Genomic DNA, 24763 nt, shown 5'->3' on the forward strand with positions numbered 1-24763 from the left:
TCTTAACCAGGCACGCAGCTGCTCTTTTTTCCTGCAGTATCTTTGGGAACTGGGTTGGCAGGGTAGCTGAGCGCTTCAGCATGGCACTGAGTTCTGTGAAAACTCTGGGACTCTTTTTATGGCTTTCTGCATCTTATGGATTTGTGGAATAATTGCACAAGAAAATGTTTAAATATCTAGTTTACAGGTAGTTTATCTTTGTATAGATTTAAAGCAGTATAATAATATTCATGAACAATAGTTCATTTGTGATTGTTGACATTTGGACACAGAAAACAGACAAAATAATGTCAGATATTCTGAGGACTTCGTGAGGATTTGTGAAAGAATAAAGAATGCCACACAATTTCTTTAGAAACCAAATCCCTATTAGTAAGCATATCTTTATGTAGCTTTGACATAGACTGCATCTCAAACCTTGGCAGCTATGATCAGAAGGTGGAAAAAGTATTTCGAACTTTCAGAATGAACACTGTGGTAAAAATGGAAGTCTTACTCAACTGTTCAACATGAGGGTATGTTATAAGCAGACTTCTGTACATATAATGTTTGATTTCTTCTCCTCTCATTAGGTTACAGATGTAGGTGAAAAACAGTTACTCACTGATAAAAGTAGAAGTCTTTTCTATGAGATACTCTGTGCTCTGGCTAGCCCAAAACGTGAGGACACACGAGGATATAGCCTGCTGGCTGAGGTGACTGAGAAGTTTGCTTTTTCCCTGTTGACTGGGATAATGTGTGGAACAACAGGAGAAAGGTTAGTAAACTTGAATTCATAATATGATTTGGAAGTACGTGACAACTTAATGATATAGTCAAAATTTAAGTGACGTTTTTGGAAAAGGGACTAGTCTATCGTCTAATATGTTACCTATAAGAAAATGTGTTGCACTCTGTCAAAGTCTTACAAAGCACTATATTGACGCTATAAATGCTGGTGTCACAAGTAACTGGTACATGGATATGGGGCAGCTGTGGTAGTAGTAGTCAGGAGATCTGGGGTGTATGAATTCAACTTAGAGGTCAAATACTGCCTAAAAAGGTATTCATTAATCTTACTAAGAAAATAATAACTGATTGTATGATGGAGAGCTATGTTTTGAGACTTAGGTGAGAGTAGGTAACTCAAAATTTCTACTGGCATTTTGTAATTTCTGTGTGCTTGGGTTTGCTCACTTGAACATTATTTAAAATTTTTGAGAAGCTACTTGTAGCTTTTACGTGTAGTTTCAAATTGCTAGTTTTGTCTGCAAGTGCATTTATACCCTGTGGTCAGGTGAAAGGGCAGGGGAAATAGGTGACTGCACAAATAGATGACATTTTAATGAGACAGATGGTTTCAAACAATGGGTTTCTCCCACTGTGAATCTGTTAAACCACTGGTAGTTGAATTTAGGAAAAGAACACACCTTTTTTCCCCTCAGAAAAACAGCATAGTTTAAAATTCTCTCTCAGCTTCTATTGGGATGTAACTTTTCTTGCCATTTCCTATTTTGTAGGGGGTATGAGGCCCATCTCAGGCAAAAGACAGTAAATGGTGTAAATGTTGACACTATCCTGAACAGTATCCAGAACCTGAAAGTTCAAATGCTTTATTCGAAGGCATTGTCTGTTGGGAAAAAGAAGTAAAGCAATATTGTCCATTTGAATGCCTCCCCTTGTAGACTCATCTCTACATCCACTTATAAAGTTGGGTGTTGTGATAACCTAGTTTGCCATGGAGGGGTTTTGGTTGGAAATCATAGCGAGCAAAACCCAGGGGGAAAGTGAAGAAGCTGAAATACATAATAACTCGGCCCCTCTTTTTTTTTTTTTTTTTCCACAGAATTTGCAATTGTCTGTCAATTAAATGCCATAAAGCCTAAAAATGATGGAGCAATAAAGTATTAATTACAAATACATTTTAGAGTCATTCTGTGAAGAATAGTGAAGCTCAGTGCCACTTACCAGCCCTCTTGCTTTTCCATTTCAACAGAGGTAAAAACATCCTTGATAGCTGCCCGTACATTGCAATAATGGCTCACAACTGGTTTCCTCAGCAAATCAATGGACACAGATTTGATGGAAAAGATGGGGATTCTATTCAAGTGCCTGAACATTTACTAGAGGTCTCTGTCATATTATCGCCGCCTCAAAAAGAGAAGTGTGAATATGTACAGTTCACAGAATACAGCAGTCAGCAGTGGTTCCTTACTGGAGATAAAGAACTTGCCCTGAAGAACAAGGTTTGAAGATAATGCAGTTCATTTTTTCAAGAGATTAGTTTAATTTAGATATTGGTCAAAATGTCTTGAATGTATTTAAAAGAATGCAAACATTTTTGTGTGTTTCTCTGATAAAAATGAGCACTGACTTGAATTTTAATATTAAATTTGTATGTATGTTGTATGTGTTGTTTCAGGTTTTTTCTATGAGTTTGAAGGGTCGAAGTTCACAGCCTTTGAAAGATAACAATGAAGTAATTTATCGGATTTCTGCTACAGGAAGTAGGATTGTTCCACAAAAGTCTTTATGTCTCCTCTGGAATCAAGCTGCTGAAAGGTTATTTTATTAATCTGTTTAGTTTTCTGGTTCCTACCCTGAACCTGCGTAATCACCTAAGATGTGATAACTCCAATTAGATCATTTGCTAGTTTAAAACTGATCCATTTGCTATCTGTCTTTTTTTCTTAATTCTTCTGGCCTTTGTATCAGCACATAAAACTTTATAATAAAATGCATAATTATTCCAACTCAGACATTTCTCAGACTTGTACTCCTGACTTTCTGCACCAAAATACCATTTAGATTATTTAATGATGTGTTAGGCAGTGCTGACAGGCCATAAATCCCAGAACTGTATCACTTCATTGATATTAATGAGTTTTTACTCTACAGTTGTTAACAGACAACACTTCAAGTCCATTCTTACAGAAGTAAAGAATTAAACCTGCATCTGTGGGATTGCTTCAGGTCACTGGCTCAGAATGTTTCTAATCTGCTAATATCCACCCTTTTCTTTGTGTCTGTGAAAGATACTGTGTAAGTGAACCAAAAAAAACCTGTTAAAGGGCAGGCTAGGGACTTACCTAGACGAGTATCCTGTCTCCAGTAGTGGCTAAAAATAAACGCCCAGGGAAGAGTAAGATCAGGATGAGTGTAAATAGCAGTTATCCTGTTTCTATACTTTCCGGTGTCTTTATGAGCTGAATGTGATTTTGCCTATTTCCTGCCCCAAATGGTCTGTCTACCACAAACTTACCTAATCTTTCCTTGCACTGTCCAGAGTTTCAGCACATCTTTTAACAGTCATCTCTATAGGACTATGACTTTTTGACAGAAAAGCCATCTCCTGTTGGTCTTTGTTTTGTTGGGTTCTGGGGTTTTTTTGTTTGTTTGTTTAATATTGCTGCTACTAGCTTAAGTTGATGCCTCCTGGTTTTTAGAAGAAATGGTGAACTGCTGATCATTTTCCATTCCTGTTGCTATTCATACCATTGGAAACTGTGGAATAAAATTTTCTGTGTGTGCTCTCCAATGCCCCATTATTTGATTAGCCTATGTCTTTCCTGTTCAAATTCTCTCCTGAATTTGGAGAGAATTATGTTCTGTATTCTGCTGAGATCTAGTTGGGTTAGATTTCACTAGCCTGACTGGGTTATAACAGTCTGCCATTGACATAAACTGTTTCTCTTCAGAAAGGAGGTGCATCAGAATTTACCTCTACACTCTCCTTTTATCTAGATGCTGTATCACAGAGCAGATGTGATTGCCACTAGAAGTGGCTTAGGATGTCACCTATAGAATCCTTATTCCAAATCATTTTAGCAGTACTGAACGAGAACAAAACATAAATATTAGTTTCAAAATAATAGATAGCAGTATAAAGTGAAGCATTCTCCATAATGGGGTAAGGTATTGGGCAAGTTAAGTAACAAACTATTTGAAAAGTCAGATGGACCCGTAAATTTTGCAGAAGCTTTAAAAAAATGGCCACAAATATTCTCTAGTGGAAAAAAAAAAAATGTTCATCCTATATTTACAATTGGTTTTAATCAAGATAGTAAAAACCCAGCTATAACAATATTTTAATGTCATGTAAATGTGCTAATCTGAGAACTGCACCTGAAACCACAAACACAAACCTGAAACACAAACCACCTATGCAATAGTTCAGAAAACTTGAGATTTCAGGATACAACAACAATTTTCAAGCCTGCTTATCATGTAAATTGCACAAGTCCATTTCCAAATTTCTGCATTGTTTGTTTTGCAGCTGGCTGACTGATAGCGGGTTCTGCAAAGTTGTTGATGACACATCAGACTACGTGGAATGTTCTTGTTCTCATATGTCCATTTATGCCGTTTATGCCCAAACAGATAACTTGTCTTCATACAATGAAGCTTTTTTCTCTTCTGGATTCATCTGCATTTCAGGTCAGTTGATTTAAGATAGTTTTCTCCTTAATAACACCTGATGACTAGTTAGACTGATTGATTTTTAGTGATTTTAGTAACCAATGACAATCTTTTTATTTGGAGGGGTACTGGAGGGATGTTAACTAACTTCATTGTATTGAACTTACCATCTAGGCTGGTATTTGCACACTGCCAAATTTTGCCACTGAAAAAAAAAGTCTAGCAAATAAGTACGTTTCCTTGTGATGTTTTATTGAACCATACAAAATAGAAATATGTCATTCATTTGTGGGAAGAAACATAAAAATGCTAAATTCACCCGTGTCTTTAGGAGCAGTACAGTTGTCCTCTTTATCAAATCTTTCAGACACTTTGCTACTAGCTTGAAAATTGTTTGACGATTTTAGTTGTCAGTTTACACTCAGAAGTGGTAACTTGAGGGAGATTCAGGTGTGTAGAGCTCCTTTACACTCTGCAGCCTAACTGTTCCCTAACATCTGGGGAGAAACCCAGGAGTTTAACCTATGAGCATCATGACTCCCTTCCTTGACAGCTACGCTAGCATTTGCAAGAGTCCCAAAACATCAGACAGGAAGTAGGAGATCTAAGTTTTAAACTCCTTTTGGCTTCTAAAGGAGGGAAATTACACCTTTCACAGTGCAGCCTGTTCACTATTATGTTGCAGGCAATCCCAGATGAAAGGCAATTTCTTGTGTTAGGCACTGTGCCAGCAGGGACCTAAGAGTAATGGGGTCACTAAGAAAACATGCTAAAGAGATTCTTAGTCTAAGCTTAAGGCATTTAAATGGGGTTCTGGGTCTGCTCCTTGTGAGATTTATGACTTCTGTACTAGATCATCTCTGTATGAGTAATAAAACCAGTGGCAAGCAGCTAAATCTCCTATTTATCTCCTCCCAGCAAACTGCCCTAACCGGCTAAAGCTGGGCTCCTTAATTGTTTGAAAACCTCAGCCATAAAAAAAAACTAAAAAAAAGAGAAGAACCCCCCCTGGTTTTCACCTACATCATACAAATTGAATGTTTCATTTAAAAATGACAGATTTTTTTAGCAGATAAGCAGATTTCAAAATACAATTAAGCTTATAACTTAGATTGTGTTAGTGAAAGTAAAAGAAAAAAGACAAATTATAATAAACAAATGTAATTGCTGTTTACATGGCAAAAAGAGTAAAGCAATATGCCATAGAATGCAAAATGCTATAGAAAATTAAGAAAAAAAACAATTAAAAGTAAACCAATATGCTGTAGAAACTGAAGCGAAGTATGTTGCTGAGCTGTAAGCAATAAAGACCTACAGATCTTTCTTCTGCATTACCCATTTACTGTAGTCATGTACCATAAGAATGTATGTTAAAAATTAGAACAGTTTAGCCTGGTTTAGGGTTTGCCTTGAATATAACTGCAATGCCTTTCAGCTTCTTTGGTTGGTGGAAGGTGTTCCCTTATGTGATTATGTTTAAATCTAGTAATTAAAAAATTGTTTTAAATTTAAGAGCTATAAGAATATTATTTATTCTCTAGTGTCTCCACCTAGGTGTGAAGAATAAAAAAAAATAATTATAAAAAAATAGCACAGTAGAGTGAAATAATATTATTTCCAAAGTTTTCTTATGTAGATAGTTGTATAAATAACACTACCCAATTTTAAAAGGTTTAGAAATAATTCTTTCTGCGATTATTTATTTCATTCGTATGTTACAAATACTTGTAGTTGAGCAACCAGTCTGTCTCAAGAGAGAATAAAAGATCTGCCTTAAGTATCCAGATTCCTACCCTTCAAGGGGTGTGGAAGTGCACAATGAACTCTACTTGAGCTTTATTTTCCTTAGTGGCTGAGCTTTCCCAGGGTCCTTCTTCCAAGAGCTATTTACTGGTAGGTAATGGGCTCTTGCAATTTCTGTTCTGTTCATGTTCACAATGAATTAGCGAAAGGAAAAGTGGTGTTATTCTTTCTGAGTACTGCTATAATAGATTTCTATGCTGAACTCAGATGAAATGGGAGACTGGCATGTAGAAGGTTATAGCTATCTACTAAAGCTATCTACTAAATCTACTACCCAGCTGGAGGCAATTTTTTATTTCTTTCTAAAAGCATTTTTTGATGTAATAATATGAACACTGAAAAGTTACCCTTGCTTTATATTTAACTATTATGACAATCATTTATGTCATGCTGAAATAACAACCAAAAAACCAAACCCTTTGCAAAAACTACTTGTTTGCACTGTGAAATTATTTTAGCTCCCAGCCTATGAAAAAGTTAAATAAATGTTAGTACTTCAGTAATATATTCCTGAGTGATCCCAGCATGAACGCAAGTGAACATATTCTCTCTTTAAGGTTTGAGGGTTTTTTGTTTTTTAATGATCTGCACCTTCAAGACATCCAGCATTATTTTTATCTAGGAGCACAGCTTACTAGCCTAAGCTTTAAATTTCCTCCCCTCCCCTTTTTTGTTTTGTTTTGTTTTGTTTTGTTTCTGTGTAGGTTTCACTTTGGCTATTATCTCCCACCTTTTCTGCACCAGGTGTGCAATGTTTGCAGCTAAACTTCTCACTCACATGATGGTTGCTTGTTTGGGTACTCAGGTAAGAAAAAAGGCTGAAGTCTTTAAATGCAAATTAAGTACATCTTCCTTTTTCCTCACATCCATGGCCATATCTGAACAGACCTGTTTTTCTTTTCCACAGTGTAAACATTTTTGGAAAATGATTTTAACATACTATACTTACAATTAATCCAATAATCATATCCTTTGTTGGTAATTAAAATGAAATTATACATTTTCTGAAAATATTTAGAGAAAGCTTATGGATGATATAGCCACATGAGATGATATTCCTGTATGCTGAATAACAAATGTTTTGATTATAAAGTATATAATTGAGATAAAAGACTTCCATCATTAACATTGTTATTAACTGATGTCAGTAATCACAAATTCTGTGGGAAAGTTTTCTTTTGAGTAGTAGACAATGACAGCTTTTTTCCACTCTAGTATTTTTAGGAAGGTATAGTTATGAAAATTTTAAATAATAAGAGAGAATACACTGTAGAAAGTCTTCCTAGTTCTCATACCAGTTCAAATAGTTGGTAATAAAATGACAGCAAACCGAAGGAGCATACAAAGGAGAATAAGTCTCTCTCTCTCTCCTCTAAAATGTGACTTCCTAAGCTTTGCTACACCTGAGGAGCTGAGAAGCTATGAATAACCTCAAGGATCTTAAAATTAGTTTATGGAAAGGTTCCTTAAGAAGGAGATTTTATGTATATTTTAAATACTTTGAATATGATGTAATTACAAGTTTAAATATGTGCTGAAGGCAGGGATGATGAGAGAATTTCAGCATATTAACAGGCAGGTACTTAGAAGAATGTGGCATCTGAGGGAAATACTTTGCAGAATGTTGAAACAACCCTGTTACCTGTAAAAGTTTAGCGACTGGCATATCTCCTAGACAAGCTTTTGTCTACTAGCATGGCTAGTATATAATTTTATTCATATTACCTCATGATCCAGTTCTTTGTTGTAGATAATGTTCATCACACAACTGGGCTTAAAAGAGAAGGAGCAGGAAAAGTCCTCACAGCACTTCTAGATGTCATTCCATACCAGCAGGTTTCTTGCATCTTAGGGTGTAAAGGTATTTTACATCTCAGGTCTTGAATTTCAAACACATACTTAATGATTTTTAATAGTTCTGAGTAGTTACAACGAAAGCTAGTTTGTTCCAGGGACCTGTAATGTGCATGGTTAAAAGCGTACAAATGTGCTGACTTAATTTGGGACACATAGCTCCTAACACAGGTAAGGACTTGCTCATGGTAATGTGATTATACTAAACAAGGCTACTGAGAGCTTTGCAGCGCATTTTACAGTCTAATGGTATATTTTTCAAAAGGTTCTTTTCCTTTGCAGTGAATGTTGAATTGTCTGTGCTCCCAGAATTGTTTGATATTTTGCATGGAACGGTACTATGCTTATCCACATTGCATTATTTCCATCTACACTACTTTTCAATTGCTTTGGCAATATGTTGCATTTCCAGTACAGAGAAGCTTGTTTACTTTTACAGTGAGTTTATTTTTCACAGTATTTTTCCCCCCTCCCTATAAGGACTCCTTACCAGGTCTTTTGTATCCATTAAAACAGCTTAATTTACATACAGAATCACACAGAATGGCTGAGATTGAAAGGGACCTCTGGAAGTCATCTTCCCCAAGCCCCCTGCTCAAGCAGGGACACCCAGACCCTGTTGCCCAGGACCATGTCCAATGACTTTTGAATATTCCTAATTATGGAGACTCCACAACTTCTCTGGGCAACCTGTGCCAGTGCTCGGTCACCCTCACAGTAAAAAAGGGTTTCCTGGTGTCCAGAGGGGAGCTTCTGCTTTTCTGTTTTTGCCTCTTGCTTCTGGTCCTGTCACTGGGCACCACTGAACAGAGCCTGGCTCTGTCCTCTATGCATCCACCCTACAGGTATTTGTATCTTTTGATAAAATCCCCCTGAGCCCTCTCTTCTCCAGGCTGCACAGTCCCAGCTTTCTCAGCCTCTCCTCATAAGAGAGAGACTGCATCCCTTACTTAGCTTGGTGGCCTTTCATTGGACTCTGTCCAGTATGTCTATGTCTTTCTTGTACTGGGAGCCCAGACCTGGACACAGCACTCCAGGTGTGACCTCAGCAGTGTTGAGCAGAGAGGAAGGATCACCCTGCTCGACGTGCTGGCAATGCTCTCCTAGTGCAGCCCAGGACACCACCAGCCTTCTTTTCCACAAGGGCACGTAGCTGATTTGTGTTCAATTTGGTGTCCACAAGCATGCCCAGCGTCTTTTCTGCCAAGCCGTTTTTCAGCTGGGTGGCCTCCAGCATATATTGGTGCATTCATTCAAGCAAAGTTAGGTTATTTTTACAGTGATTGCATAGTTAAAATGATACAATCATAGAACCATTTAGGTTGGAAAAGACCCTTAAGGTCATTGAGTCCAACTGTTAACCCAGCACTGACAAGTCCACCACTAAACCATGTCCCTGAGTGCTGTGTCTACGTGTCTTTTAAATACCTCCAGGGACAGTGACTCAACATTTCTCCTAAGTCTGTTGCATATGTTTAGACCTATTGAGTAATTTTGGTTGGAAGCCACCTCTGTAAACTTTCTGGTTTAAAACCCTGCTCAAAGCAAGCCCAAGCTAGGGCAGGTTGTTCAGGATCCTGTCCGGTTGAATTCTGAGCATCTTTAGCAATGGAGAGCCCACAATCTCTGGGCAACCTGGTCAGTGTTTGACCACCCATTGTGAAAACTATCTCCCAATATCTAGTTTAAATTGAATTTGTTGCAGTGTGCATCCATTGTCTCTCATGCTGTCAGTCTGAATCTGCAAGAAGATTTGTTGCCCTCATTTCTAGGGTTTTCTATGGGGTAATTTATAACAGTGACAATATTTCCCCCTCCCAGGTCTTATGTATATTTTGTGGTCTGAATATCTTGGTGGACTTGGACTGAACTTTCTCCAGTGTGTCAGTCTCTTTCCTGTAGTGGACATCCCATCTCTAACTACATGCAGTCACACAAGTGGTGGAATAGAAGGGAAGAATCTCCTCCCTTTACTATTTGCTAGTGTAAGTCAAACAGCAATACTAGGCTGCTTTGCAACAAGGCATACTGCTGACTCGTGGTAAACTTGCCGTCCACTGGACCCTCAGGTGGTCTTCTGCAGTGCAGCTGCCTTGGCATTTGGCTCAGCCTGTGCATTACTCTGTCAACAGCTGTATGACTTTGTGTTTGCCTTTGTTGAGTGTTCTCTGACGTCAGCCTGTTTTTCCAGGCTGATGATTTTCCTTTAAACAACAGCCTCGCAAACCACCTGCATCCAGATTATTGTGTTCTTCTAGAACTCCCTGCGTGGCCCTTTGCCCATCATCTATGCCCAGATGCTTTAAATAGTATCAGCCACTGCATCGCGACTCCTGAGGAATGCAGCTAGTAACCATGCTCCAGCTGGACCACACACTGCTGATCATAACCCTTCAAGCCTCATGGTGCGAGCAATTTTCCACTTACTTTATAAGCCAGTGAACCAAAGCATGCCTCAGCATTGCAGTTATAATACTGCGAATACCACAGAAATCATGTCAAAGGCCTTGCTAGAGTAAGGGAGAACAACGTTTGCTGCATTTGCCCAAGTTGGTCATCTCTTTATGGAAGGAGACTGGGTTAGTCAGGCATGATTTTGCCGTCATAAATGTATGATGGCTGTTCCCAGACACCCTTCTGTCCTTGCCCAAGGTATGGCATCCACAGGGTTTAGCTACAGCTGCCCTGGGGGCTGTGGCCAGGCTGGTTGGTGTGTAGTACAGAGGTCTTTTTTCCAGGAATTTAATAATGCATCTTCATGCATAAAAGTCACCCAGAAGGAAGGACAAATAGAAATAAATGAATGCTTCACCTGTACAAGAAGAATCTTTAAAGATGGTATTAAAGGGCTGTTCACATAACTGTACCTTAAGTGAACAGTTAAGGCCCAACCACATGTTCAGATCTCTCAAAATAAAAAAAAAAGGTAATATGTAATATAGTATCCCAAATCAGAACTTGTTGCTCTTTGAGGCATTTTTTTGTGTGACCTGCCTTGGTTCTCAGTTTCAGTCTCATTATTTCATGAGATACCTTTATTATCCTTAGAGTTGTTTAGCTGCAGTAGTCGTCGGTGAGCTTATTTATTTCTGCAAATACCCTGAACATAAATTCCTTGGTTTACTGATAGAATTTTAATTCCAGGTCTTAACAAGCTGCTAAACGCGTGTTCCTCCATTCTCAGGCCTGTGCTGCAGCTGCTTTGCTGTAAAATGAATGTCACATGCACACTTCCAAAAAACGTGTAGTCAAAGCAGGTACAGCTATGGGAAACATTTCACTTGAACAGCATATTCAATTGAAATTCAGTTTTAATGAAAGGAGTCTAAGTCAACTTATCTCCAAAATATATATGAAAGAACCAGAGAAAGGTGTGTGTGTGCCTGTGTGTTTTTAAAGTATGACCTAAAGGGGAACTAAGATAAAAAGTTGCTGCATTTTCTGTTATTTAAATGTTCTAAACTTACCACTTTTAAATTTTCATACACTGATGTGCAAGCATATTGTCAGTGGTACGCCTAGCGTATCTTAACTGCTGACAATTCCAGGTTTCAAATAGCAACTCTGTTGTAATCTTAGAGGTTTCTGCCTAAGGTTAGGCAGGGGCATGGGCATGGCATAGGCATGGCTGGAGACCAGCTGAGGTAGAGACTGATGGCCCAAGGCTGAGTTTAAATACAGCTGCTGGCCCTTGGAGCAGAGATGTAGGTGGAGACTCCAGCTGGGACTGGTCACGACCCTTAAGGTGTGTTAGTGCACTCACTGCCCTGACATAAAGGCAGCTTCTCTTTTTTTCACATTGATCTCTAGTAAGCCTTTTAAGCGTGGAGGGAGAGTTTGAATGCCATCGCTTTTCCATTTTTCTTCTCATCAGTAGAATAAATTTTGAGGATTAGCAAAACTAAACTGTCTGAAAGGCATGTGCTTCATGGGTGGAGAAAAGTGAGCATCACTAATGCAGGGAAAGTTTACAGATAGTAATGGATGAAGACAGAAAGGATTTTCTGCTAATGTATGAGCATAAAACCGCCATTATTGCCTTTCCTTCTACACGTAGACAAGTAACGCGGGGAAGTCGAGTATCTCTGGCTGCTAGAATACTGTGCTCAGTTCTAGCTGCTGAAGGACTTTGGGTGAGAAAGTTAACTTCAGCTTGGGCCCACAGGCTTTTCTGTCTGCTGGCTGTTTTTGTTTAAATACACTGCATTTAAACTTTTATATGAAACACTGATCTGTGCAGAGTAATTCTTGAGAACAGTTCCATGAGGTGTGTAAATACGTAATTTAGTTTAATTGCAGAGATACTATTTAGAACACATCTAAACCCCTTTTTTATTCATCCTCAACCCCTAAAATCCATGGCTTTTCTGATCGCTTCCTTTTGCCATGCGATTATTCTGCAAGTTTAGAACAAAACTTTTGAAAGAGGATTTTAGCAGGGTAACTGCTTAGCCAGTTAGCTAGCTTGGAGAGGAAGTAAAGACAGCTTGGCAGCAGCTGTCCATGAAAAGAAAGTGGCTTTAAGGCAGAGTGACAAGAGAAGGGGTATATTTGACACGAGGGAACTGAACTACTGTGCTAGCTGTTCTGAACAGCTGAAGGAAAATCTTTATGAAGTTGCTTGTGTTGTGATATGTTGGCATATGTTCTGCTCAGAGAGAACTGGCCTGATAGGAAGCCTAAGTTTAACAGAAAACTCTAAATAGAAAATGTTTGTACAGCTACACCCACCTACAAGTTTGTGGACAGTATACATACGATTAGATACTTAGAATACAATTAAAAGTTTTGTGGTTTTGCTGACCAATGACTCTGTGTGAGAGGCGTTCTTTAAGACAGTTTCAACTGAGAACTTCTGTGAAAATCAGCATTTAATAATTCCTAGTTTACATTCAAGTAAAATGTTAGTGCTTTGCGCTTTTATCCAGTTGTAGACACTGGATTTGCATCTATAGAGATCTCCAGCCACTCTACAGAATGAAGCTGGTGTTCCTGAGTGCAGTTACATTTTTACCAGAAAAAAAAAAAAAGAAAACAAACTAAGAAGCTTTTCAGGTTAGCTCCCCTGTTTTATACATACATGAATAATTCATTTCCCGCTAATATTTGTACTGGTTATTTATTAGGCTTGCAGCAATTTTTCCCCCCATTGCTACCAGTGCAGTAATTAGTATTAACAATAGATGGCAGCCAAACTTTTCCAGCACATTGCTCAGAAATTTGCTCTTCCAAGGCCGTGCCTTTTGTGGCTGCTCACAGTGAGTGTTACTCTGTCAGTGACAGGTAACGGTGATTCACAGTATTGGACCTTCATTGCATTCTTGGTGTGTTTAGAGCTTCCAGCGTTGGTGGAGCATTTGCAAAGCATTCAGGAATGGATGTTTAACTGAGCATTTGAATGACATTTGAATGAATGCATTGGAAAGACAATAAAAAGCTAGATATTTCTAAAACATTTTTTATTCCTTTCTATTCTGATATCCTCTCAAAGAATTGTGATGTTTCCAACAGCCATTATTTCTTGAATCATTAGATAGATTTTGTTTGTTTGTTTAACCAGTATGTTATAACATCATACAACAATACCCTAAATGCACAAGGGGAAAAATCACTGAGCTGGGGTTTTCAGTTTTGGAGTAAATTTAGGTGAAGATCTGTGTATTTGAAAAATTCAAGTATAATGAGAACATACTTCACAATGTTTCAATACAGTCATACTAATAAATGAAATTCTTCTTTTCAAAAAAAATATAAACCTACATTACAATCTTAATAGGAACCATTGCTTATGGCTCTCGTGCTTTGCCTGGGAATTCCCAGGCAGGAATACATGACTAAGCACTTTGTATGTTGCTTGCACGTGTATGCTCAGCTTGATGCATCTTGTACCAAGTTGCTTGTGCGTGTATGCTCAGCTTGATGCATCTTGTCCACGTTGAATTTTAGTGTGAATGCATAGGCTATTTCCACAGCAAACGCTGAATATTGCAAATGATGTGAACACGTGCTAAGTCCTCAGTTTAGATTTTTGGTGTGTGCACTGCTGAACTGCTCTGCGTTTATATAGTAGCTCTTTCTCTGGAATATTTGAACAGTCCCAATGTGTTTACAGCAGTAATTGTTGTACAAATGGCCTGCTATTCTTCTGACCAGTAATGCAAAATTAAAGTCTGATGGTCAAGCAGAAAAAAAGGCATCTGGGAAACTGGGTCATCCTGGTTTTGTCAAACAATAAGTGTATATTTTCTAATTTCAACAGTCCTCAAGCTAAGTAGCACTTAGCATCATCATCCATCACAGTAATATCTGTAATAATTACCAAGTTGGCAAGCCAAATTCATCCTACCATTGACTCTGATAGAAATGGATGATGTAGAATTATACTTACTGTGTTTAACTGTGAAAGCTGTGTGTTATTGAACCTGAGCAGAAATACAAACATACATGTCAGTTCTGTGTTTTAAGGAGAAATTGTTTAAACAATCCTACTTTAAAAAACCGGTAAACATTTATTTGAAAATTATATACTGCAGCCTTGTTAGGATTGTCATTTTATTATTTGGACTCACTCAGATTTGGAGGAGGATGGAAAACACAATTCTGCCAGAGCTAAGATAAATTTTAAAGATGTGATGAAATCTCCAAGAGGTGATGATGGAGCAGGGTATAAATGAGGGATTGTAGAGCCTGTAGCTTCTGCCATTGTATAAAGGGGAAAATTCTGCATTAACTCTGAAATGTTGCTTCTGCTGTATTGTTGTTAATCTTAACCCTTCTCCTCCAAACTAGGAATTCTCACTTTCTCCCATTCATAATTGAAACAAAAAAATTTGTCATTTATACCTGGAGGTGTATATACAGGGGGGCTTTGCAAAGCATATCCCAGAATGAGGTGGGTAGAGCAATCGTCTGTACCATTCAGCATGGGGGCAGCTTGTGCCAGTGAGTGCCTGCCTCTCTCCCGGCAATGGCGAGAAGCCTTCGTGTCAACCCAGTCCTTCCTTGTGGTAAGCCTGCGCTTCTTAGTCAGCTGATGGAAAATACAAATTAAAGGTCTGTGTCTGAAGAAGCCTGGTGCAGAGCTTCACTAAACTCCACGTGTATGTGAAGTATGAAACCCTTAGAGAATAGAAAACAAAAATTATTTTTATGCATTACTATACAGTTAGAGCCCAGTTGCCCAGGGTGAGTGAATTTGCTTTATAAAACCTAATTGTCTTTGAGGACAACTAGGCCTCCGATTTCCTTGCTGTGAGTTCCTTACTGTAACCTGGCAGCAGTAAATGATGTTGAACATGGTGCCATGGTCCCTTCATGAAGCTGAGCAACCCATAAGGTTTGAGAGGGTGCAGGGGAAACAGGAGAGAACTGGACCCAGTGATCCAGAATTGGTGCCTGCTGTAGAAATTCAGCTCCATGTTAATGGGTTTAATCCGTTTGCTCTTCACTGTGAAATGTTTTGATACAAGGAACGATGAGTAGTAAGTGGTCTTCTTCCACCCTTCATGTCAGAGTTCCTATCTTTGCGATAATCATATCTAAACATTCTTATTTAGAGGAGGAGAGATTCTACAGGGATTACTCACAATGGAAAGTGGAAAGGATTTCCACTTCTGTTAGAGGAATATTGGAATTATTCAGTAAAACTGGACATTCTTGGTATTTTGGATTATTTGATGTCAGTAAAGTGACCAGAACCTTTCTCAAATGAATACTTACCTGTTAACTCCCTCGGTGGGATATCATAATGGCTGTATTTCTTAACGACATTATGCAATTTCCCTGCACAACTTGTGTTAAGAAAGTTGTGGAATATTCCGTTCATCCTGGGATAAGTGAGGTTTCCATAGGACGGGCATATTTTCCTGCTAAGACTTTTGATGTCATATTTCCTAATAAAGAAAGACAGCCCTTCTGGCAATCATTTGATCTCAAAGGAATAAGCAAATAAGTATTACTGGAAGTCCCATTTTCATTACTTCCACAGAGTCTGGGATTACACTCAAGATTCAGCATTAGTCTTCAGTTGATACCACATCATTTACTTACTTGATCAACTATAAGAATGAAAATTATGTTTTCCAGCAACTTTGTCTGCATTTTCAACAAATTTTCATTTTGTAGGGAAGAGTAATGAAGTGAAAGTTGCTGTGATTCTGTTAGAGTTCTGTGTAGCATAGCTATCTAAAACACTTGTTGGGGATGTCAGAGGGGAAAGGTGCATCAGTAAGAATGTTTATGTGGGTAAGCTGCTTTCCCCAATCCCTTACGTGACAATAAATAAATCTTGGTGGCTTTACAGCAACAGTCACACAGTTTCAAGGTATGTGATGTATATTCCTTAAGCCTGCTGATAACGTGTTCCAGTATAATACAACATGTAATGACTTCTTGGAGTCTCACCTGTTTTGTTACCTTTGCAAGAAGAATTAGCACCTAAACCTTTCCTCCCAGTGACTCTGTCAGTAAGTTTCATCCTGAATTAGTTAATTATCTAGTCACTGATTTCAGTAATTCCCACCAAGTCAGAGCACAATGCATGTGTTTTCTTTCAGAGTGAGTTTCAACTTAGTACTAAGTGGAACTGTTTAGGGATTAGTTTACATAAAAGACAAGTAATCTAAATTGAATGCTTTTATAGCAAAGCAATCCAGTTTTATGATCAGTAGGGCTCTGAGGGCCAACGTCTATTACATTATGTTACTGCTTGCAAGTCCACAATATCCAAGAAGAATCAGACAGTCAAAGCTGGACCTAATCGGGGATTTGTTGCAGAAGAAATTTTCATTTTTCTCAAGGTGTCAGTGGCTTTATGAGCTATTTGATCATATATATATATATATATATATATATATATATATATATATATGCACACGGGGTTTTTTAAAAATAGTAATAATAATAATAATAATAAAAAATATATAAAAGGTGTCCTCAGGTAATAGATAAGGTGTATGAGGTCCTTTAGAATTTGAGGGTCAAGAAGGTCTTATTTCAAGCAGTGGTGCACCTGATCATCTGAATAGGTATTATACGTCATATAATGTTGAGGAAGGACTGTTACTCTAAAACAACAAGCAGTTTGTTACCCCAAATCACCCAAACATCACGTGAGGCAGCGGGAAGAGTATCTTACCCACCGGTAACGTATCGCAGCATCTTTCCGCTTTTTCCAGTAGAGGGAGTCATCTTGCCTCTGGAGTTAGCTCGGCTGTCAAATTTCTGCGGCTCTGAGAGGCTGGGTACAAACCTGACACCTTGGAACAAAAGCTCAGGCAAAAGTAGAAGGCAAAGCAGGTGTTACAAGGGTGGATCTTTAAGGTCTCCGTCTAGGGAGTGTGGAGATGTCGAAGCAGCTGAAATACCTCTATCTCCCGGAAAGAGGGCAAGAAGAAGTGCTCTAGTAGTCATGGGCAGGTGATGGAGTGTGTAAGGAATAAATCCTAGATGCTTATATAATTTAAATTTTATGTTACATTTTTTCATCAACCAACGCAGGATTTTGGTCTCTTGCTGGTAACATATCACTATGGCAGTACCCGTAAATTTCTACTTTTGCTGTTCACAGGGATAACGTTGCTTTACCACCCTTGTTCACTTTTCTGATGTTGAGTCACCACGTAGCGTTAATGCACAGGCTGCTAGTGTCTTCTTAGACACTATCTCCTAGTGTTTGCCAAAACTCGGATATATGAGCAATGCTATAACATATGTTAGAATGCTGCTACGTTATCTCACACCTCCTGTCCTTATTGCAAACAGTCAAATGTTGTTTATCACTTTAAAGTATGAGTATGAGATTTCTATCAGCTAATGCCTTCCAGCTCTTTTTTCATTATACGCTATTTTTTCCCAACATCACAAACAATTGGGGACCACACACAGAGGGGAGTAGACAGCAACATTCCCAAATTGCCTATTCATTACTTCTCTCTGTATCTCACTGTGAAGCAGGTTATGCTGCTGTGTCTGTCTGTTTCATGCTTTTCATAGTAATTTTCAAACTTTTGGTCCCATTTTCTGCCTCCTTTCTTCCTCTCCCTTTGTTCTGTCCACTCATGGATGCTATTCTGCTTTAATAAAAAGGTAGGTATCTATTACTTCTCCTAATTAACAAATCTCCCATTGCTCATTCCTCTGCTAAAGGCTTTCCTCAGGCCTCTCTTGTTGGAGAGAAGAACCTCATCAGTTGCTGTTACCCATAAATTGAGGCCCCAGCAACAGCTGTGCTGTGTTAATGCGAAGTTTTCAAAACATTCTTAGCTTATCCTTTGGAGAAAGCCATAGGTTTTCATGAACAATAGCGGCTCAGTGCTTTTCCTGTACAGCTAATTAAAATTATACTAACTACTGAATGTTTAGCTTCTGTTTTTACTCCGCCACTGTCACTTTGTTTGTTTTCTTCCATGTGCAAGCATATGTGCAAGAATATTTTAAATAGATCTTTTTGTTCCCATTTTTGGCAGTTTTCTCATGACCTACTTCTTCGTATCTTCCAGGCAGATAATGTTCCATACGCAGTAGAGTAACAAGTCCTTTTCAAGACTTAATTGGATTAATTATTGGTATACATGAACCAGAGCCTGACCTTGCCAGATTCATGCAGCAAGTGTAATTTTAAGTGTGTTGGCGTCCTGATTGCATTTGAAAATAGTTGAATAAGATTTTCATAAATGCCAGCTTACTAATGGTTACAGTTAACTGTGATTAAATACACTTGTATAATTTTTGATACTTTAATCAGCAGGCTATAGCCTATTTTTATACACTAGTGTCGTGGTTTTACCCCAGCCAGTAGCTAAGTACCACACAGCTGCTGGCTCACTCCCCCCTCACCCAGAGGAATGGGGAGGAGAATCAAAAAGGAATGTAAAACTCAAGGGTTGAGATAAGAACAATTTAATTTAATAATTGACATAAAATAAAACAAAATAACAGTGCTAATATTAATAATAACAGTTATAAAGAAAAGGAGTGAGAAAGGGAAAGGAACGAAATCCAAAGGGAAGGAAGAAGTGAAAGTAAGTGATGCACATCACAGTTGCTCACCACCTGCTGACGAATGCCCATCCAGTCCCTGAGCAATGATCCACAGCCCCTGGCCAGCCCCCCACCCCCCCAGTTTATGTACTGAGCATGATGTGCCATGGTATGGAATACTCCATTGACTAGTTGGGGTCACCTGTCCTGGCTGTGTCCCCTCCCAGCTCCTTGTCACCCCCAGCTCTCTCGCTGGCAGAGCCTGAGAAACTGGAAAGTCCTTGACTTAGTATAAACATTATCTAGCAACAACCCAAACCATCAGTGTGTTATCCACATTGTTCTCACACCAAATCCAAAACCCAGCACTGCACCAGCTACTAAGAAGAAATTTAACTTATCCCAGCAGAAACCAGGACAGTATCCGCCCCTTATTCCATATCTTTTACATCCTGCTGCATTTTCCAGTGCATGACCACCTTTCCTCTTCTTTAACATAAGTACACAGGTATCATTCCCTTAGTCTGTGAATCATCCCTCTAAATTGAGTTCATTTAGTCCACGATGCTGGGCTCCATCTGTTACAATAGTCTTTCAAGGCAGGGAAGATAGTACGAGGTGTGTGGTTGTTGCATCTTGAAGCGTGTTCTGAAACCAGGAAAACTGGCAAATGTGATTTTGTTTCACATGGTGATTTTTTCCCTGTTGTTGTGTAGAAAGTGCCTTTTGAAAATGACATTATGTAGGTTTATAAGAGTCAAACAAACAGGTCATAACACAAAGACAAGACACACGGTTCATTTTGGTTATTCGTTTTTCATCCCACGTAGGTCATGTCAGTATCCTGTGCTAAATAAAATATGATTTGAAACAAGACACTAATACAAATACAGATCTGAATAGACTCTGAGGAATGATGATGAAAAACATAAACAACAGTGAATGATCAGTGAAATAATTAATGAAGAGTCTGGGGTATTATATTAGCTAGAGGAAGAAACTGGGAGGATATAAAATATATGTTCATATGCAAAAACCCCCAAACAAACCCAACTGACCGTTCATGGCCACTCATGAAAAAAGGCTTAAACCCCATCATGGTTGATCATAGACTATGCTGTATTTCCATATTTCCGTTTTGTTGGGAGCCTTTTTTGTATTTATGAATTTGGATATTCAAGCAATCTAAAAGATTGCTGGCATAGAAGGGCCTCATGTAAAAAATTGTGAAGGATATGACCAGATCACGTCATCTACTTCAATACATTGCACAAAGCAGTTCAAACCCACTGAGATGGGTTATATGGGATTTTGATGGGAAGCCAGTCAATGAAGAGAAATCATTTATTAAATTCTTCTCAGTTCTTTCTAAATTAATAGCTAGGCAGCTGGTGGACAACCATTCATTCAAAGAAAAAAAAAAAAAAAAAAGAAACCAGGAAAGCTCTTTTTGGGATGAGATAGATGAAAGAACAGAAACCAAGATCTAAAACACAAGGCATATGCATCAGTAGAAATTAGTTTGTGTGCCTGGAACATTTTCTAGGGATGCTAGAGTTTTATAAATATATGGTGGTGAGTATCCCCGCCTGTCATGTGGCAGACCGGAGTTTAATTCCCCAGTGGGGAGCCAAAAGGAATAAAATCCAAAGGGAAGGGAGAAACCCCAAGTGATGCACAATACAAATGCTCACCCCCTGCTGAGCAATGCCCAGCCAGCTCTGGCCAGCTGGGGTCAGCTGTCCCTGGTGTCCCCCCACCAGCTCCTTGTGCCCCTCCAGCCCTCTCCGCACGAGAAACTGAAAAGTCCTTGACTTACTGTAAACATTACCTGGCAACAACTAAAACCATCAGTGTGCTCTCAGCATTGCTCTCATACCAAACCCAAAGCCCAGCACTGCGCCAGCTGCTAGGAAGAAAATTAACTCTGTCCCAGCTGAAACCAGGACGTGTCTCTAGGAGAGAAGAGAGAGGGGAGTAAGCAAACAGGAGATAATTAACTGCTTTGTTTTACTTCACAGCTGGAATGGGATAGGAATCTTCCCTTAGTCAATAATTGTGGGTCAGCTGGCAAGAAGTAACTTGGAAAGCACAGGAATTCAAAGTCTTAAGATTGGGGCCGTCTGTGAGTAAACAAACAGAATTGAATCAAATGAACACACATCATTTACCCAGGGATACAGAACATCTGCTCCACCCAAAGGACAGATTTTCTGATGAAAAGTGTGAGGCTGCCCCCTGGTATTTATCCCTGGCCCTTGCACAGACAGTCCATAGGCTTACAGCATTTTACTGTGTCCTGCAATACTTCTAGACAGATACGACTCTAGTCCGTGGCCTGATAACACTCTGTTCCAGCCAGTCCAAGCACAGATCTGTCACCACCGTATAGAAGCAGATGGCAAACAGGGGACATACAAATGATTCCACTATGTTGTACAAGGTCAAGCACATCATCCTCATGTCTGCTTTTAGGGTGATTGTGCTTTAGTGTCCAGGTTCTCAGGAAAACATCCGTGTGAAAAATCAGGAAAGCAGCATTGAAAGTAAGTTAGGAAATAATTTATCCTTTTGAGACAAAAAAAACCTTCCTAAAACAATAACTGCAGCCCTGCTCCATGATAGGTAAGCATTTTATGTTGATGTGTTCCCACAACAAGAACAAAGTTGGGAAGTGCCGGAGCAAGAAGTCATACAATGTAAACGTGTCCCAAGAAGATACATCAGTCCTCTAAATCTAATACACACAGGCATTTCATCTTCTTACCGTCTCTTGTGAAAGAGGTGTGCATGATTCAGCACAAAGTAAGTGAGAGGCAGATAGAGAAATACATAGCCGAAAAGTGTAGACGTGGAACTGCCTGTTCTATGTAAATTCACAGTTGAAAGTGGCTCATAGTTACTGCAAGTTGTGTTTGAGTGTAATCTGTGATCAAGATACAGTAGTGTACTTCAATTAGAGGCAATTATACAAACATTTTCAAAAGGTCTCCATGGGAGATAAAAGACTAAGCTCTATAACAAAATCTATCCTCACATTAAATCATGCTCTTTAATTGGTGCAGATCCTTGCAGTCTCTTACCTTGGAGCAGAGTTTTGGGTAGATGGGTGGTTAATGTGTTCCTAAACCCTCATCTTAATGATTGCCAAGTCATTAATTCACTGTGATACAGAGTCCTACCCTTGACGTGGGACAGGTTAAAGTGATGTTCATATATTTTGTATAAACTTTATATTTGTATAAACACGTACCTTCTGCTGTAGACAGACCAATATAAGGCATTAATACTTTGCAGCTCATTACAAACTTTTAGCTGGAATCAGACATGATTCCAACTAATCGCTTCAGGATAATTATTCGTTTGGGTGTCTCAGGTTCCCAGCTTCGAAGAACAAAAGCTTTGAGGATATATTTGATGGTAAAAGCTATCTATTGTTAAAATAGGTTTTGTTAATGTCAGACTGGTTTCTTAAAGCTGTGCATAAGTGAAGTTTCACTGGAAAAGGAATGGAATAGAAGCAAATAAGGAAGTTGGCTGAAATGGTGTTTACCATGTGATTACTATGTCTAAAGCATTAGCTCTTCAGTCACTTTCTGTACTATAAAATCCTAGGAATTAGTGATGGGAAGGTCACATTTGTCTTCCTCTACCTCTGAAATTTTTCCTCTGTAGTGTATTCTTGGTTTTGTTTATTTAGTAGTTTTAAATCAGTTTAGCTTTGATAACAATTTAGATTGTAAGCTTTTTTGTTCCGTGCTTGTACGTTCAGCGCTACTAAAAGGATAAAATCAAAGGTGAACTTGATCTTAATTTTCTAAATGGAGCATTCCTGACATAGGAGGCAAATGTAAGGCTATGCTGAACTTCTTTTTAGAAGCATGAATAGAAAAGGGGTCTTTTTTATCACAAGTACAAGAAGTGACTCCTTTGAAATCCAGCAATAGCTGTGGACTGAGCCTGCAGCTGAGCTTGGCTTCTTGTGGCCGGGAGCAGGAGTCACCGGGAATTTCCCACCAAACCTTCACTCTCTTGTTGCCTGGAAGATTTCCCTTCAGATTTATAATAAACTTTTACTAAGCTCAGCCTAGTTTAGAGCCCCAGAAAGTATGCATTGTGAAAATAAAATGTGATCAGGGAACTCTCTGAAGATCACTGTTCACAGCTGCCAGTTTTAACATCCTGCTGCAGTATGTGACACTCATCCACGTGCACAGAGCTGTGGTGACCTCCACAGCATTTGCTAATGCTTTAGGTCTCTCAGGTTTAATTTTTTTTTATCTTTATATAGAGACAACTCACTTTTGGAGGCAGAAACACAACATACCATTTTGCTGATCTAAATGGTCTGCCCAACAGCATGTATTGTTCTTCCCTCCAGCTTTCACAATGGCAAGTGTCCTTCGAAGCTTCACCACAGGATAAAGCACCTTCAGAAACATTGTTTGGAAATGCTGAGGTGCGCAGGTGTTATTAGTGACTCTGATAAATGTCAGATTCCAGTAGATAGTCTGTTTATCAAAGGAAAAAAAAGAAGCAGTTTATTTTTCTAACCTCTGAAATTACTGACACATTATCTTCAAAATGTTATAATATTCTACAAGATTCTCCTAACATTTAGCTATGTACAACACAACACTCGTCCCCTTCTCGAAATTAACTTCCTAATTAGTTAATATAGTTTTACAAAACCGGAAATATTTTTTTTAATAAAGCAAAAACAGGTTAATGTGAGCTTTTATTTTTCAGTAGTTCATTGCCCGCTTAATTAGTCCATAGTCGTATACAGATTGCTCACTTGTAGCTTAATTAGTTTATGAAGTGCTGCACTATTTCTGACGCTTACAATATGCTGAACATTATAAACAGAATTTTGAAGAAAAATTCTCACCTGAGGCATTTTTAGTGTAAAGAATCCATTTTAGCTTTAGCTTCAGCAGACATCTTTGCTACCTGGTTCTACTGAACACTGCAGCATGTTATCCTTTCAGAATATTTTGAGTTGCTAAGGGTTGTTGATTGAGACATATGCTTAGCAGATGACTCCAACTTTGGAGGCCATCACCTGCCATCAGTGATGAAGGTGTAAGCATTGTAGCTTCACTTGGTTTATTTCATATTCCTCCACAATTTAGTCTTAAACTGACCACACAAAGTTGTTGTGATGCTGTCCTAACATGCACTGAGTGGTGATAGTGATCTTGGATGCAAAATAATCCCAGGTAGGTCCGTTACTTAGACAACCTGGTATATCACACAACCATAGTCAAACATCAAGGGAACACCAAACTACGGAAAATAAATGCTTTGTAAGACTGCATTTGGTAGCATCCTAATTTTTGAGCTACACAGGTAGAGTCAAATCTATAGATACAGCTTTCAGTCATGTTCCAATGTTATGCTTTCAAAACCTCAGGTGAATTTACTACATTTATTTAAGGGGAAAGAAGCATGCTTTTTTAAATGGGTTTGCAGTTCTATAGAGTAAAATATGTGGGTAGAGTCCAGGTAATTTAATTTTCAGCATTTCTATTCTGAAACAAAGGGAGTGGGGATGTATTCTCAACTCAGGTTTGACAGTCTGCTTTTTTTCATGCTTGGTTGTCAAGATTTTCAACTGAGCATTGTAGATTATTTTCATCAAAGGAAAGAAATAAGTTCATGAGGTTAAGAATAGGCTCTTGTTTGATAATTACAAACAAATATACTTTAAATAATCTAGCAAATT

General features: G+C 38.6%; 1 protein-coding gene across 1 annotated transcript in view; it reads left to right on the forward strand.

Annotated features, from left to right (window-relative positions):
- Window positions 1-24763, forward strand: part of ADGRV1 (adhesion G protein-coupled receptor V1) — a 292864-nt gene that overhangs the window by 129401 nt on the left and 138700 nt on the right. Inside the window, exons 80-84 of the mRNA XM_040578910.1 lie at window positions 573-757; window positions 1976-2225; window positions 2402-2541; window positions 4256-4416; window positions 6906-7006. Coding sequence (XP_040434844.1) covers window positions 573-757; window positions 1976-2225; window positions 2402-2541; window positions 4256-4416; window positions 6906-7006 — 837 coding nt within the window. The remainder of the gene's footprint in view (window positions 1-572; window positions 758-1975; window positions 2226-2401; window positions 2542-4255; window positions 4417-6905; window positions 7007-24763) is intronic.

Source organism: Falco naumanni, chromosome Z (genome assembly GCF_017639655.2).
Source record: "Falco naumanni isolate bFalNau1 chromosome Z, bFalNau1.pat, whole genome shotgun sequence".
Lineage (NCBI taxonomy): Eukaryota > Metazoa > Chordata > Aves > Falconiformes > Falconidae > Falco > Falco naumanni.